General features: G+C 35.7%; 1 protein-coding gene across 1 annotated transcript in view; it reads right to left on the bottom strand.

The window, feature by feature from the left end:
- csmd2 (CUB and Sushi multiple domains 2) overlaps window positions 1–17884 on the bottom strand; it is a 543350-nt gene that overhangs the window by 489528 nt on the left and 35938 nt on the right. Inside the window, exon 2 of the mRNA XM_056479194.1 lies at window positions 14439–14655. Within this exon, the coding sequence (XP_056335169.1) occupies window positions 14439–14655 (217 nt within the window). The remainder of the gene's footprint in view (window positions 1–14438; window positions 14656–17884) is intronic.

A 17884-nucleotide genomic window follows, 5' to 3' on the forward strand; every position in this document is an offset into this window, starting at 1 on the left:
ACATGTGGAGCTGCACATTGATGGATTTGCTCTTCAGTGTTTGGACTTTCAGCAGTGAAAATTAAACCACACTGAACTGAACTAAATTGAACTTCAACTCTGAAAACTGGACTGACACGGTTTCAATTTTTTAGAACTTCTATGTTCAGCTGCTTTGACACAATCTACATTGTAAAAGCGCTATAGAAATAACATGAATTTAATTGAATTATCGGATTCAGTTTATCGGGTCTTGCTTTTTTGTTTTGTTAAAAGCTTGCATATTCCTTCTTATTATCAAATGTATTTAAAAAGATAAGTGATAAGAATTGTATAGACATATGGTTTGTGGATTCATAAGATCACTACCATTGAGTGAAAATTAAAAAATTTCTAAATTAAAAAAAAGCATTTAAAATAATCCTCTTTCACATGAATCTGGAAAGGTAACTACAACTACTATATTACACACGGCAGCTAAGTATAAAGTATAAAGATTAGTATAGAACAAAGCTGCACAATTAATCGAAAAAAAGATCGCAATCTCGGGTCACATACTGTATTTATAAGGTATAATTCACCTAAAAATGTCATTTTTGTCTTTATATAATGCTGTAATCGCGGCCGGGAAATCACACGTGATGTGAGCTGCTGACCGTGAGCTGTTATCACAGAGTGGGCGGGCGCGCAACCTACTTACTGATAGACGCACACGTGTCAACTTTAGAGAACAGAACCTGCATAGGCTGTAAGTAACAGGTAAAGTTGTAAATAATATTCAGTTTGTGGCACAGAGTGATCGTTTGAGAGCCGCGTGCGAAGTATGAACAGCACTTAGCAATGAAAATGAAACAGAAACCGTGCACATCATTTAAATGATCATATTGCATTTTAGAGTTATGATTGTGACAAGCATTTGATAGGTTTTTTTCTTTTATAGCGAACACACAGTTGTGCATGAAAATAAATGTTTACAGTGTCAGTATAACTACTCTAGCCTATATAATGTTGATTTTACCAGTGAATTAAATGAACTAATAATGTTGTCGATGACAGATTGCAAGCATAGGCCTATATCTCAAACATAATTCAACATCAGAATTATTATAAGTAGAATAGAATTATTTATAGACACCAGTAGACCTACACATAATATTTTTATTTTTGTTTTACCATATGTTTGAGAAAAAACAATAATAATTGCCGACTCATGTTAAGCTTTATTTTACATCTACAGAATCGTAAAAAAATCATGATCTTTATTAACCAAAAAATAAAATAAAAAAATCTCGATTCTCATTTTAGCCAGAATCGTGCAGCTCTAGTACAGAATCAAGAAGTCATGATAATAGTCATGTTTCCATCCAAAAAACTAATTAAATGTATTCGCAAAACTGCAATTCCACATAAAAGGCATGCTGATAAAGCAGCGTTTCCATCCAACGAGTCAAAGAGAATGAAATCTTCACTTTCTGATTAACGGACGCCAAATATCAAAAATAAAAATGGAATTTATTGAGGTGGAAGAAGTTTCTTCATTTCATAAATGACCTGCGCCTCAGAAGACAATGCTGACACGCAATGAACGTATGGTGGCATTGAAGTTGATGAAGAGACGCAGAGAACAGATGCTCTTTACAATTCTGGAGGTCATTATTAATATAATACCACTAATACTGAAATGCTTAAGGCAAATGGTTTTACAGTACGGTCAGCCTGCTGGTTTGTCAATCCACATTTTATCACCACATGATCTCTAATAACAAAATCACATTACCTTTTTTAACGTGCATACTGGAATTTGATTGGTAAAAGTGTTTCCATCGTAGTTTATGCACATTTTTCTTATTAATTTAAAATTTAATCCTACTGAGCTATGCACATATGTTTATTTATGCACATTTTCAAAATGTATGCGCATCTTGGCGATTTTATCAACCGAGTTTTTATGCGTATATCCAAAATGCGCATAAAAATAGGTGGATGGAAACATAGCTAATGTCTTTATGTCATTGATAAGTCAATCATGGTTCTAACTTAATTTTTAGTTTAAGCTTAAAGCAATCTAACTTAAATTACTCAGAAGGTTAATTTGATACAAATTACAAATAAAAATTATAGTTGGTAGTAATTTTAAGATAAACTATCGTGTAGGCTGCCAACTTTCAAAAGTTTTCATTTTCAAGCCCCAAAGATGTGTTTTGCCCCATAGTTATGTTGTAACTTCACACATGCCCCAAAAAACTACTTAATAGGGCACCTTTGATGAAAATCATAGCTGTTTGGACAGGACTGTGTGCAGGTATACTGTGTCCATAGTCATATTGGGGTGATATAAAGACAATAAGTCATTTTTTAATTTCCTGATCATAAAATAGGATCCAAATCCCTCCCATTTTGAGGCCCACCACAATGTAACGTAGGTCAAAGGTCTTGAAGCTTCGCAAAACTCCTTTGAAACTGCTCATTGGTATAAATCAAATACGACATTTATCAGTCTCTATTTCAAATCAGTTCATATGGAGACAACAACCCAATAGATTTTCCGGTTTTATAACATTTGGGGACAGTAGCTTCCTAAAAACACCAGAAACTGAGATGGTGAGCACAAGCACGTGAGCACCAAAAGCAACTGAGCCCATGAACACCTACCTAATTTCCTTTTTCAAGTGCACTAACCGAGGTCTGTGTACTCCTCTAGTGATCATTTCAAAGGCGAGTATTAGTTCATGAGCCTCCAACAGCAGCTTGTTTTCACATACGACTCTAATCAGCTCCTTCAAATGCCATTAAGGACACAATAAATTACAGCATTACGCAATCTAAGGCTTTTAACAGAAAATTTTAATGAAATGTGTTTGAATTTTCAGCATTTATGTGGCAGGCGTCGCATCAAAAGCCAAGTTATTACTGAAAAAGACTGTTTTCTTGGACTCACTGCAGGTGAGGATTTATATGGAATTGAATCTGGCAAGTAGCAATTATTGATGATGAGCATCGCAGACAGCACTTCGAATTAGCTCTTTCACAACAAATCTGTAAAAGAATCCAGTAATGTACATGTTTTCTTTTTTTATATGGAGTGCATCCAAAAACAGAGCTAGGCAGAGTTCATTGCTTACATGCAATGCACTAAGTGATGGTTGAGGATAAGACTCATTGCAGGAACAGGAGTCTGATTTAATGGGATTGGTCGGAGGCTTGCTTTTTTATAAAGGCTGGCCAGGGAGCCACACATATATCAGAGAAAGTACTGCCCTGGAGTTAAACAAATAAATAAGATCAATTAAACAAAGTGGCCACCCTCCTCACCTGGCACTACACACAAGGCACATACACACCACCAACTCTTCAATAAAAGGTATTAGGGGATTTTTTCTTTTGTGCATTGCTTGTCACTTGTTGAAGGCACTAAAGTTTAAGCTTAGAGAACCATCACAGTTCAAAGACAAACATTGAGCTTTTGCCAAAAAATCAGCCCTTACAAAATAGTTTTGCCACTTTGAGTGCCTATTTTTATATTTAGAGTACTTTTTAGTCATCAAATTATACACCAATGACAATAATGCACGATGAAAATGTGTTTGTCTCGAGGAGTGGAGAAAATGAGACTGATTCCTAAAAGACCCCAGTGACAGACGAATCTCTGCATTGATCCCGTGGGCCAGCCTAAACACCCACCGGTGACCTATTCACGCCTGTAGCTTCTCCACGATGGTCATCCAGCGTTCTCCAGCCTCTAGTGTCAAGATTGCAGCCCTGCACAAGAAGTTTGGCCAAAAAAAAAAATGGTCATGCCCAACTGAGCCTGGCTTTACTTGAGGATTTTTTCCTTCACTTTCGTCAAGAGGTGAAGTTTTGTTCTTCGCCACTGGCTTGTTGGTTTGGGACTTTCATATTAGTCAATAATATTACTGTAATTAATTTAAAACTGAACAAATATAAATTTAGACATACACAAGTAAATAAACACAATCAATGATGGGTTAAAAATCTGCGGAATTATGCGCACACAGATTGCGTGTGGGTCTACCCATAACCAATTCATAAAAAAGATAAGTTACACACAAATTACCATCTGTCAATCACTTTTTTCCACGGGACTCTGGCATGATTAGGCAGAGTGATCTGTGTCGTTATAATGGCGATGACAAACTTGGTACACACATGAAAGCGAAAGATTGAAGCAGTGTACTGACACTATGACATGTTACCTGATAGAAAAGACCGAAGAGTCCTTAGATAGAGACAAGATTAATTAAATATCATGTTTAACAACTATAGTGAGACGCGATCCAGCGGTACATCCTTGATAAACTGAACTGCACTGCTCTTTGGGGTGACTGCTGGAGCTCAGAGTCAGGCGCGCGCATAGCCTACACCACCGGTTCCCAACAGGGGGGTCCCATATTTTTAACATTTTTTAGCAGTGGACAATTAGGAAAATGATCATGTTGCCTTAGAACATTTTATCTGACCAAAAAATGGACAAATTTGTAATTCGTCCCCCACAAAAAAAGACTCGCCTTCAGCAGTTAATACTAATGACCCAAGCATACTGGACCCAGGTGCGGAAGCTCTAAACATTTCGGTTCACAGCGCTTGCAATACTGGAAACACGAAATGCAGGAAATACCAAGATAGTTACCTGAAATATGGTTTTATTTCATTTTCTCGAAGCAAAGGGTCCCTGACCCATCCACAGTTTATTATCTGTGCCAAAGTTCTTACTAATGAATGCATGAGACAACCAAATTAATAAGACATTTGCAGAGGACTCATTCCCAATACAGACACAAGACCAGAGCATTTTTGAGCGAATTGACACACACCAAAAATGAGATGAGGGACGTCACAACAACTGACAAAAAACGTTTAAAAAAATCGGCAACTAATTGGCATCTAATATAGGGCCAATTTAAAGGTCAAAGGCTTGCGCTTTTCACTTACAAATGGACTACTGATGTTTTGTATTTTACATTAAGCTACTATTTGTGGATAAACATCTCTAGATATAGTAATAAGCATACCATTTTTTTTTGAAAACAACATTTTTGTCATCCTTACTTATATGAGCGATAATATCCTTAAATGTTGAGGGTCTCAGGCAAAAAAAGGTTGGAAACCACTGGCATACACTGCATTGCATGACAGAGTGTGTGTCTGGTCACGTGATCAGCAGTATAGAGGGAGATCTTTTCAGAAATGCTAAATTAAATGCCAGTTTGGACGTTGATCGTTTCGTTCTAAAATGCCATTTTAAAACTAAGACATATTAGTGTAAACAGGGCCGTGTGTATTCTTCGCGAGGGGGTTGCTGCTGCAACGGGGGTGGGGGCGGAGGATCGCGATGCCGGCTCATGTCTATCGGCCATCGCAAAAAACAATGGCATCGTCTATCGACTTAACCCTATTAAATTCTCTTGAACCGTGAGACAATCACTGAATTAGCAAAGCACATGGCATCAACTCATCCATGATCAAGATGACCTGTTGATGTTCAAGCCGAGCATTAACTTTGAACGTGTGATAGTTGTTGCTTCTTTATTTTTTATTTTTTTCAAACTGCTGATCTACTGAGATTTTCACACACATCCGTCTCTGGGATTGAAAGAAAAATGTCTAAAAGGCAGTTCTGTGGGCAAAAATGCTTTGTTGATGCAATACCGTGGGTCTGAGAAGAATGCTTGATCTGAGAGAAAGGCAACAGTAACTCAAATAACCACTTGTGATATTCTAGGCATGCAGGATAGCATCTCTGAACACATTGAACCATGAAGCAGATGGATCATAGTAGAAGACCACACTTGTGTCAACTGAGGCTAAAATTGGACAAGAAACAAACTGACCAAAATTGGACAAGAAAACATTGTAAAAAGTTTGTCCGGTTTGAGAAGTCTTGATTTTGGCTGTGACATGTAGATGGTAGGATTAGAATTGTGTGTAAACTACATGAAATCATGGGTCCATGCTGCCTTGTATCAACAGTTCAGGCTTAAAGAGTGTGGGGGAGATTTTTTATAAGCCCAAAGAAAACTTCAACATTTATTGGTATGCAAGGATCAGCCTGCAGTGCACATGGTGTGAACAGATCAGAAAAGTACTGTATATGCACTGCCAGATTTTTGCAATCAGTTACATATTTTGTTGTTGTTGTTGTTTTTGTTGTTGTTGTTGTTGCAGTAACTAGTTTATCTACAACAGAGGTGGCCAACCTTTTTGTATAAAGGGCCAAAATCCAAATATCATTGATAGCCATGGGCCATAGATAAATATACCAAAATATGTTACATTAAAATTGGCATGGGTTATTTCCTATTTCATTTCATTATATTAAAAAATAAATAGAAAGAATTATTTTGAATCATTTTAACTAACACACCTTTTTAATTAGAACTTGTTGCAATAAAAACATAATTATTTACATTTATAACACAGTGGAGTTCAATGCTGAATACACTAGTCAAGCCTTGATTCGCTTACCAAAGTCTTTGCATTGTCCTCTCTCCATCGTATGTACATTTTAAACTAAATCTGGTTAATTTACATAATATTCATTGAAACATTCAGATAGCGTTTTTGTAGCTTAACAAAAAAACAAACAAATATAAGGTTACATTACATTTGAAATAATAATCTCTAAAGAAGAAGGCATGGCGAGCCAAATCAAAGGTTACCGTGGGCCAACTTTGGCCTGCAGACACTAGTTTGGGCATCTCTGATCTTCAAGATGGCAACTGAGCCTCGGGAGCATTGATTCACAAGGCATTACAAATTACCTTTATTGGTACAACTCCAAATTGATGACTTTGCGGGATATAACTAATGGCAAATGTTTGTACAAACACGAACCTCTGTAGACTAGCAGATGTACTGAAATTTACTATAATGCTCTTGCATCAAATTCAGTTTATTTAGTCAAATTGAATTTACTTTGAAAGAAACGCATTACACATTAATATCATCATACTTTGTACTTTAGTATCAAATGTGACCCTGGACCACAGAACCACTCATGTACACTCATTAAATTTTTTTAATGAGATTTTTACATCATCTGGAAGCCAAATAAATAAGCCATTCATTTATTTATAATTAGTTACGATCGGCCAATATTTGGCTGAAATAAAACTATTTTAAAAATCTGGAATCTAAGGGATCAGAAAAATCTAAATATTGGAAAAATCCACTTTAAAGGTGTCTATATAAAGTGTTTAGCTTTTTACTAATCAAAATATCTTAATGGATCATGATCTTTATTTAACATTCTAATCATGTTTGGCATGAAAGGAAAATCACTTTTCAAAATGTAAATTTGTTTCTCAGTAGAAAAGCTCATAGAACAATATAATGATGAATCAATCATATTTTGGGGCTGAACTATCCATTTCAAAGCAGCAGTCTGTGAGCTTCATGCAGGTGATTGCTGTAGTTTGGTAAAACCTTTGTAATCTGATGGGTCTAAGCCAAAGCTCAGTTTCTGTCTCATATGGAGTGTAAATGTTTTAGCTCAACTCTGCTCCGGCTTCCTGCAGAGTTTAACTTTACTTCCAACAAACATCTAAACCAGTTAATAATGATTTTTTTAGCTTTTTAGCTCTATCGCAAATTGCAAACAGGTGCGTTGGAACTAAATCCTGCGGGAAAGTAGATCATCGCTGCAGTGGAAGCTTCAATTATACGAAAGCTATATACGGGTGGAAACATCCGCATGAAAACCGGTGTGTCCTCAAGCCATGGTCTAAACAACATATCCATACATTACATACCCATCACTCCCATGACAGCATAATATAAATAAATAAAATGGCCCACAGATGCCTCCGCAAGCAGCTGTTGCACAGCACCAATTAGTGTGGCAGATACTGAAATGGAAACGTCAGGGATGTCATCTTCAGGTTAAAGCATTTCCAGAGATTATATCTAATATCTGATATTGTATTTCCTTTAAACTTATTGTATTATGTTATTGCATCCAATTTAAGGGTTAAGAAAATGCAGTACACTATTGTTACAGCAATAAATAATCATTATTAAAGTCATTATTTACAAAATAAAATAAATATTTTTTTGTTTACATTTTCATCTTAATTATTTGGTTTCTTTTTTGTCCAAATCCTAAATTCACATTCTTAAAATTATTTGAAATGTTTTATTAAAACACATTACTTATAAGAATGTGATGTGTAACTAAATAAAGGCAAGGCAAGTTTATTTATATAGCACATTTCATACACAATGGTAACTTAAAGTGCTTTACATAAACAAGAATAAAAGAAACAAGAAAATAAAACTTATTATTAGAATTAAAATGATTAAAAAGTGTTAAAACATCTTTTAAAGGAATGAAAAAAGAAAGCAAGTTATAATAGTGCGATATGTCAGATGTAGCACAGGGCTCATTCAGTAAAGGCACAGCTAAACAGATGTGTTTTCAGTCTTGATTTGAATGTACCTAACGTTGGAGCACATCTGACCATTTTTGGAAGCTGGTTCCAGCAGCAGGGAGCATAGTACTTGAAGGTGCACTCACCCTGCTTTGAATGAACTCTTGGAATTCCTAATTTACTTGATCTGATAGGATTGTATTCAGTGAGCATATCTGTAATGTATTGAGGTCCTAGACCATTTAGTGATTTGTAGACAAGTAATACTTTAAAATCTATTCTGAATGTAACTGGAAGCCAGTGCAAAGATCTGAGGACAGGTGTCCTGGCAGTAGCGCTCTGGATGAGCTGCAACTGTCGGACTGTCTTTTTTGGAAAGGCCAGTGAGGAGTCCATTACAGTAATCCACCCTGCTGCTGATAAAACCATGAACATGTTTCTTTAAGTCCTCACTGGGATCAAAGCATCTAATTCTTGCAATGTTTTTGTGATGAGGATTGTGTGAGCCTACACAGGTCTCACGGTTTGGTTCGGTTCGGTTATGATTCGGTTCAATTCGATATCTCTGTGCATCGCAGTGCATTGACGATGCTTTCCATACACAATTTTATATTTTAATTCACAGCACAAGAATTCTTGTATTAAAAATTAATAATTTATATTTAAATTATATTTATATCTAATTTGTAATACAATTTTGTCTTTTAAGGCGATTAAGGCGACGCAGTGGCGCAGTAGGTAGTGCTGTCGCCTCACAGCAAGAAGGTCGCTGGTTCGAGCCTCGGCTGAGTCAGTTGGCGTTTCTGTGTGGAGTTTGCATGTGCTCCCTGCGTTCGCGTGGGTTTCCTCCGGATGCTCCGGTTTCTCCCACAGTCCAAAGACATGTGGTACAAGTGAATTGGGTAGGCTAAATTGTCCGTAGTGTATGTGTGTGAATGAGTGTGTATCGAGCTGGATGGATGGGCATATGCTGCGTAAAACATATGCTGCATAAGTTGGTGGTTCATTCCGCTGTGACCCCGGATTAATAAAGGGACTAAGCCGAGTAGAAAATAAATGAATTTTCTGAATTAATTTTGTCCTTTAATACAAGCAGTCAGATTTATGAACTGTACCTTTAAATTTACCTGCTCAAAGAAAACACACTTTTTAAATGCATCAAAACTCAAGTACATGCACAGAACAACGTGAGCATTTATAGCAAATAAACAAATGTAAATATTATCCCACTTGCTTTTTAAGCACTGTCGAGCGAGTTGTTAAACACCTACGATTGTTCACGTGCTTAACAGAAAGGGCTGCGATTGGCTCTAATGCTTTGGCGCTGTTCACTGAAGAGTGACACTGAAAAACAGCAGCGGCAATCACAGCTGATCCATGATAGACGCGGTGGAGTAAACTTGCTCTGCAGACATTGTGTCTGGATCCACAAGTATCATTGTAACAGCTGAGAGGAGAGTTAACGTGTGCAGAGTTTCTGCGTTTTTTTAAGTAGTTGGAGCATTTTAAGTACTTGCGCTCGCCCCCCTTGCCATAGTAAACTATTGCAATGTATTGCATATGAGATAAATGACGTCAGAACGTAATTACCGCTTACTATCTCTTACTAAACTGATACCGAATTGTCTGTGCACCGAAGAAACAATTAATTTTGACACCCCTATAAAAATGCTGGGTTTTACACAATTCTTTCATGTTGTCCCAACACTAATTGATTAAATTAACTGTTTTTATAAATTAAAATGGATTGAACATAAAACAATTAAGTGGTCCAAAAAAACTTCTAATAAACTACAACCTTGCTAATAATTGTAATCTTTCAGCTCATTTTTAATAAGTAGTTTAAACAAGCAAGACAAATACATTTTATAGTTTACATGCATATTAATAAATCATTAATAATAAATTCATAAGTAAAAAAATGTAAAAATAATTATTTTTAAACTACAAAGTAATTTCTAAAATCTAAGATGAAAATGTTAACAACAACTAGAAGTATGTCAATCAACTGAAATTCATATAAAATGTTGAATAAAGAACAAAAGCACCTACCAAAATGACTTAAAACCTAAAAAAGTATATAATAAAAAATAAATCCTAACTTCTAAAATAACAACACAGACATGCAAATTCTTTATGTAATGGGAGACTAAAAACCTGTTAATACAAGCATAAAAGTGTGGGTTTCATGATATCACACACCTGCTAAAGAACAAATACCAGCAAACAGCCCTGACTAAGATTCAAAGTAGAACAATGGCAAAAGTGTATGGCAAATATCACATGCTGAGTCAGAGGCCTTTGTACAGTCATATTCTTCACACAATACATTCAAAATCCACCCACTACAACAAGCAAACAGACTCAGATCCAAATTAATAACTGGGTGGATAAAACGGCACTTATTTAAATCAGCTCTCAAACCAAATAATCTCTAGAGCGATTACCTTACAGCTGAGAACTGATTCAACAGAAATTAGGAGGGATAATGTGGTATTCTGTGTGCTAAGGGCAAAGACTTTGGGGCGAAAATGAGTTAAATCATGAATGTATTTGAGTAAACCCTTTCAAACTAGAGATGTATGATAGCAGACGGACAGTAATATCTGCCAATGGTTCACAATGACTCACTGGACACTGAGAGTGAACAAAGAAAAAGATAATGGGATGTCAGAGTCAGCCAATGAAGTGTCTTCTGATACCAAAGGAATAAAAAAAGTGTCATTAACTCAGTTAGCACATGGAAGGGATGGTGTTTGAGACTTTTCACGTGGCCTTCAATGATCTCACACAAAGACATTGGTCCAGCTTCATAAAACATTGAAGATCTTTCATTTCTAAATGCATTTAAATTTAGCTGTTCCAGTAATATGTGCAATCCTTTAATGCATTTGCATGTTTCTTGAATATTTGACTTGGTTTCATCAAGGTTAAAATGCAAGTGCAACCGATGTTGCATATACAATATAAGGCCAATTATGATCTATAGATGATCTAACATTACTGTTTCAATATATGTGACCTTGGAACAAATCAATTGTAAAATTTTTTAAGCTAAGATTTTAATCAGAAACTAAGAATTTCAACCGAAAGCTGAATACATAGGCTTTCCATTGCTTTGGATTTCCATTGATGTGGATTGCTTTCCATTGATGTGGATTGGCAATATTTGACCAAGACACAACTATTTGAAAATCTAAAATTGAAATAAAATCTAAACATTGAGAAACATCACTAATCAAAGGCTAAATCTACACTAATCTGTATAAATTTGAAAAACACTCCATGTCCACACTATCATTTTCAGTTCTTTCCCTCATACACACTAAAACAACTGAAAATGCTTTTGTTTATATACTGCGTATGCTCACAGACACAAGACACTGTTTTACCTACGTCATATCCACATGCCAGGGATGACACGGGGGCTCAGTGGTTAGCACTGTCACCTGGTTGAGTCCTGGCTGGGCCAGTTGGCATATGGAGTTAACTTGTTAACAAAGGTTCGGCAGTGGAACCATGTCTCACTTTGTCTCCTTAACCAATCACCTACTCCCTAAAAACTTATTAAAGGCAGACCAGCTTTCTAGCACTGTTCCTCTCGTTCTCTCGAACCAACTCTCCCTCCCTCTATTTCCTTGCTTCCCATTACCAATCCTATAACACTCTCTTCACTCCTAGGTTGAATCGGGGGGTCTAATCATTCTACCAAAATATTACAGAGACGGTACCCCCACTCTGAGTCTCTGGGCATCATTGTGGGTTGACGGATCAACCTACCTACCTGTGTTCACTGCTTATCCTCTAACTTCCCTTTCCCTTCATCCCACTGATCCCTTAACACCGCTTTCATCCCTACAACAAAGTCTAGATCATAGTATGGTGGGCCCATGCTGGTGAATTCTGTGTGGAGTTTGCATGTTCTCCCCATGTTCACGTGGATTTCCTCCGGATGATCCGGTTTCCCCCACAGTCCAAAGACAAGCGCTATAGGCGAATTGAATAAACTAAATTGGACATAGTGTATGAGTGTGAATGAGTGTGGATGGATGTTTCCCAGTACTGGGTTGCAGCTGGAAGGGCATCCGTTGTTTAAAACATATGCTGGATAAGTTGGCGGTTCATTCCGCTGTGGTGACCCCTGATGAATAACAGGGACTAAGCTGAAATAAAATTAATGAATGAATGAATATCCGTATGCCATTTATTTACTTTCTGTCTCTTTGAAATGTTGCTGCAACATGTTGTCATCTTCCACTGCTGAACATTAGCTCCCAGTACATGTTCTGTGACTTTAAAGAGAGGCAATATGAAGCATATACAAACTGATATTAATCTTTAATAAAGCTGTCAAAAAGGACAACATTCAAAACATCTGCTTTACAGTGTCGACCATCATTTTAGCTGAATTGGTCACATGACTGTGTCACATGACTAAAATGCATCACGTTTTCTCCACCGTTTTCACAGTCCACACTGCCAAACGAAAATGCCACTTTCAAATTAATCTACTTTAGACAGTGGTTTCAAAAAGATACGTTTATGCTTCCTAAAAATGCCGACAGAAGGTCAAAACGGAGAGAAAAATATGCGTTTTAAACAAGAACATATTAGTGTGGACATGGAAAAAGACTGAGTTTCAATTTATTTATCTATAGTACAAAAATGACAAAATATCTTCATGGAACAGGATCTTTACTTCATTTTCTTATGATTTTTTAAAAAACTGGATAATTTTGACTAATAAAATGTATTTTGGATATTGCTAGAATATATATACTCGCAAACATAAGATGGGGTTTTGTAGTCCACTTTCAAATTTTTTTAAATTGTATTTATTCCTGTATTGGCAAAGCAATGTTCTCGGCAGCCATTGTTCCACTCTTCGTTTTACTTATCAATTAATTCATCATTTCGTTTGATTTTACTTTTTATAAAGCATGACAGGCTTTTTAAGACTTGTATAATAAAACATATACAGTCAAGCCCGAAATTATTCATAACCATGGGGTTTCGTAACATACATATCCTTGCAACAATTTTGACAGACAGACAGACAGACAGACAGACAGACAGACAGACAGACAGACAGACAGACAGACAGACAGACAGACAGACAGACAGACAGACAGACAGACAGACAGACAGACAGACAGACAGACAGATAGATAGATAGATAGATAGATAGATAGATAGATAGATAGATAGATAGATAGATAGATAGATAGATAGATAGATAGATAGATAGATAGATAGATAGATAGATAGATCAACAAACTTTATCACATCTCACTGGTCTAACAAACAAACAGTAACCTATTTGGAATATTCTCAATGTCTTTTTGATTTCTACAATGAGTGGAGTTCAGATGACACCAATATTACACCGGTAGGGTAAACCACCCATGCTGAACAAGGTTAGCATTCATACAACACCATGGAAACGTGTGGTCGAGTAGGAAGCTGTCCTTGAATCTTGAAATGGCAAAACAATTATTTAATAAAAACTCTTGAATGTGTCCTTGCGTACATCATTTCCCACACACACATTCACACACATTATTAAATAAATCAAAATGGCATAAAAAGGGTGGAAAGTTCTGCAGTGTTTTCTATAGAACTCATTTCATCAGGAAAAAAGTGCCATCTCAGAAGTGATCTATGAATGTAGGCAAGCTTTTCAAAATGCTAGTTTTTCGAATGGAAAACAGGCCAAGGCCCCAAGGACTCTCCCCTTGAGGATATCAGCTCAGCTCAATCCCTAGGGCCCCAAATCCTTTTATTTTCTTCACATTTTCAGAGTATAAAAGAGAGGAATTCAAACTCATGACAGCGACAAAAGTCAAAAGCGCTAAATCAATTTGTGGATGTCAATGCTCAAAACATTAGATGCAAACCTAAAATAAATTTTTCACTTCTTTCAGTGTGCTTTAAACCAGTTTTGGGACACTTAAGTAAATCTAAAGTTCACGCACACAGTTAATACGGTTAGCCAAGGAATGTCTGCAAGCAATTCCAAGAGATTTGATCTGGCATTTACACATAGAGTATAATAAAAGGCACTGTATTTACCGTGTCCGTAAGTTTGTAGGACTGGGTTGCCCATCGTAGACTGAAAGGATGTCAAAGTCCTCCTCTAAGGCAAAGCCTTGAAATACCAACTGTATCCGGTTGTGTTCCTGTGCCACAATCACCCATGTGCAGTTGGCGTAGTTGGGATATCCATACGGGTATCCGGGGCTTTCTATTGTCCCATTTGGACTGTGTAGCGTGTGACTGCAGTTTTGAGCTGTGGAGAGGAGAAAAAGAGAATAATTTATTATAGCAGGAAAAAAATCTTTGAGTTAATACTGTGTTCAAATGACAAACCAGTTATAAAACATTCAAAATCCATGCTTTTATCAAGCTAAAAGATTTAAAGGGAAAGCTCGCCCAAAAATGAAAATGCAGAGCTAATTTATTTACCCTCAGGCAATTCAAGATGTAAGTGCATTGTTCCTTCAGTATAACGTTAAAGATTTTTTTGGTTTGTTGAAACTGTGGTTCTTGTGGACTCATAAAATGCAAGTCAATGGCAACCAGCACTTTGAGGGTCGCATTAATATATACTAGCAAAATTAATACCCATGGTTCCTGCTTATACACCAAAGTTTTAAAGGGACAGTTCACTCAAAACTGACATAATTTACTCAACCTTCACTTTAGGGCTGCACGATATTGGAAAAATTTGACATTGCTAAATTTTGTTATGCACTATATATATATATATATATATATATATATAATATCTTGCGATATGAATATAATTTCACCAGATGATATGTACAGAAGTCTACTTGGAAAAATTTTATTCATTCAGATTGACTGGGATGATTAAGTTTTTTCTATAAATGAATAAATGATAATAAATGACAATCAAAACGAAATAAATACTGTTAGACTCCCCAGAAAACTATAAAGCAGTTTAAGTAGAGAAATTCAACAATCAAAGGCAAAATAGCATAGTCGTCATTGTATAAATACTTGAAAAACTAAACAAATATTTCACACTATATTTTAACGTTTAAAGGTGCAGTATGTACGTTTGACAGCCAGTGGTTGAACTAGGTATTGCATTCCTGGATCAAAACAAATGCAAGCGCAGGTTGCCAGATTGAGGACAGGAGCGAGTGATTTAAACCGTGTTCTAAATAAAAGCAACGGCACCAGTTAGTAGGAATATTTTCCATATTAACAGGAGTTTTTGCCCTAACCAACACCTGAATTGATATATTAGAAACGGCTTCTATTTCTCACAGGTGAACAGAAAACTGACAATGATCACCTCAGGTACGCCTCATGTGCTTTATTCAGTGTTAAATACTTATAATGTGAGTTTGAATGCCATTTTACATGAAATTTTTAACCATACTACTGAAAGCAGCAGCAGCAGATAGTTCACCTCAGATCTTGAAAACGAAATAAACCATTTGAAATTGAACTTGAGATAAACACATATGAGTGATTCAGCATGTACATTTAATGATGTTAAAGAGGGTTAATATGTATTAACCTTATTATTATTAACCTTACCATTTCGTGAGTGAGTGCATTTTCTGTGCCTCTGAATAGCTGTATTTAAATTTCTATCGTATTTAAATTTCGTCTGGTGCAAACAACCAAATTGCTTATCACTGCGTATCTTGTCACGCAGCGTGTTGTTAGTACACATTGTTACAATGTAACCTGCTTACCTAATGTTTACATTCATAATATTTATATTATTTATTAATAACCTCATGTGGAACTGAATATGTGTCTCATTTCGAAGTCTGCTACTGTTCTCCGGAGGTCACATTTCGGTCACAGACGCATGCTTTCAGAGCATTTTTGAATGAATGAATGAAATATGCGGTTTTCCACCAAGGCAACCCGGGGTGCTGAAATATAATTGGCTAAACTGGCATTGGGCAGGTTAAAATTACCAAAACAAGGCATGTTTCTTAAATAGCTGCAAACATAGTATGGTTTTTTAGGCTTTAGAAGAGTCAAAAACTTACATCCAGCACCTTTAATAAATACTCTAATCCTGTGATGTGATTATTGCAGATGCACACATTGCGATATTGATGCTTACACGAAAAATTGTTCAGCCCACTTCACTTGTCACGAATCTGTTTGAGATTCCTTTTTCTCTTGAACACAAAATAAGTGATTTTGAAATATGCTGAGAAACTGTAACCATTGGGTTCCGTAGTATTTGCTTTCACAACTGTGGAATTACATGGTTTTAGGTTTCTGACCTTTTTCAAAATATCTTCGTTCGTGTTCAAGAGAAAAAAGAAACCCATAAAGATTTGGAACCAACTGAGGGTGAGAAAGTGGTGAGTAAATTTTGTGATCTATGTAAGAACTACCTGGGTTGAACGATATTGGAAAAAGTTGACATTGCTGTATTTTTTTCTCTGCAATATATTTTGCAATATACAATTTCACCAGATGACTTAAATAGCTCTACTTGAAAAGTCATTCATTTAGATTGATTGGGATGATTTTGCAGAGGAGTTCTAACATTAATCAGGTACAGAAATTGAATAATCAAACAAATACCATTGCACAGTCTTCATCATATAAATAATTCAATAAAATTAGTCTTTTAATAATAAATAATACATTTCATAAAAATTTAATAATAAAATTAAACTTTTTTATGTGCTATTAAAATGCTTTTAACTCTTTTCACAGTCACAAGCCTTCAAAACACAAGCAGATGCTTTAAATACTGCAGTGACTCCACAAATGTCATGTGTTTTGACCTGTGGTTTCTGGTCAACTATAATCAAAACTCAACATTGCATATATTGTAATGTGAATATTGCACACGCACATATTGCAATATAATTGCAGAAAGATTTATTGTTCAGCCCTATTATTTACATTATTACTTTTAATCCAGCAGGTTTCATTCCAGAATTGTCAGCAAATGGTACTCTACATATTATAAAACCCCAATTGAATCTAAAAATCTTCTTTAATATTCTACTAAAGAAAAAAGTCATCTTCAATGACCTGAGTGTGACATTAAAGAAAAAAGTTTCTTATTCAATAGTTATTTCTTTTTCAAAATGTAAAAGAAAATCTTTTTAAGGTTATTGTATATACAGAATACACACAAGAAATGTGAATTTTAAAATGATTTATCAGTAACAACGTGTGCAAACAATGCTTTGTGATTTACAGCCTTCTCACGTGATGAATATGTTCATATGGCAGTTTGGTCTGTGCTTTCAAAGGATTCATTTGCATAAATTAATATGTTGTTTGAGTTGATAGGGTTTTAATTGTGGGGAATCTCAAGGGGTTAATCCTAATGAAATACAAATATATGCATATGCGTATTTACACAAAAACACATTTATAAATAACAAATAAACATTTATAAACATTTATTTATATTTTTAACTCAAATTCAAACTATCAATAAGTATTTTTGCTAACAAAAGTGAAGCTGAAAAAAGTTCAAATATTAGACTAAAATG

This window comes from Danio aesculapii, chromosome 19 (assembly GCF_903798145.1).
Source record: "Danio aesculapii chromosome 19, fDanAes4.1, whole genome shotgun sequence".
NCBI classification, from domain to species: domain Eukaryota; kingdom Metazoa; phylum Chordata; class Actinopteri; order Cypriniformes; family Danionidae; genus Danio; species Danio aesculapii.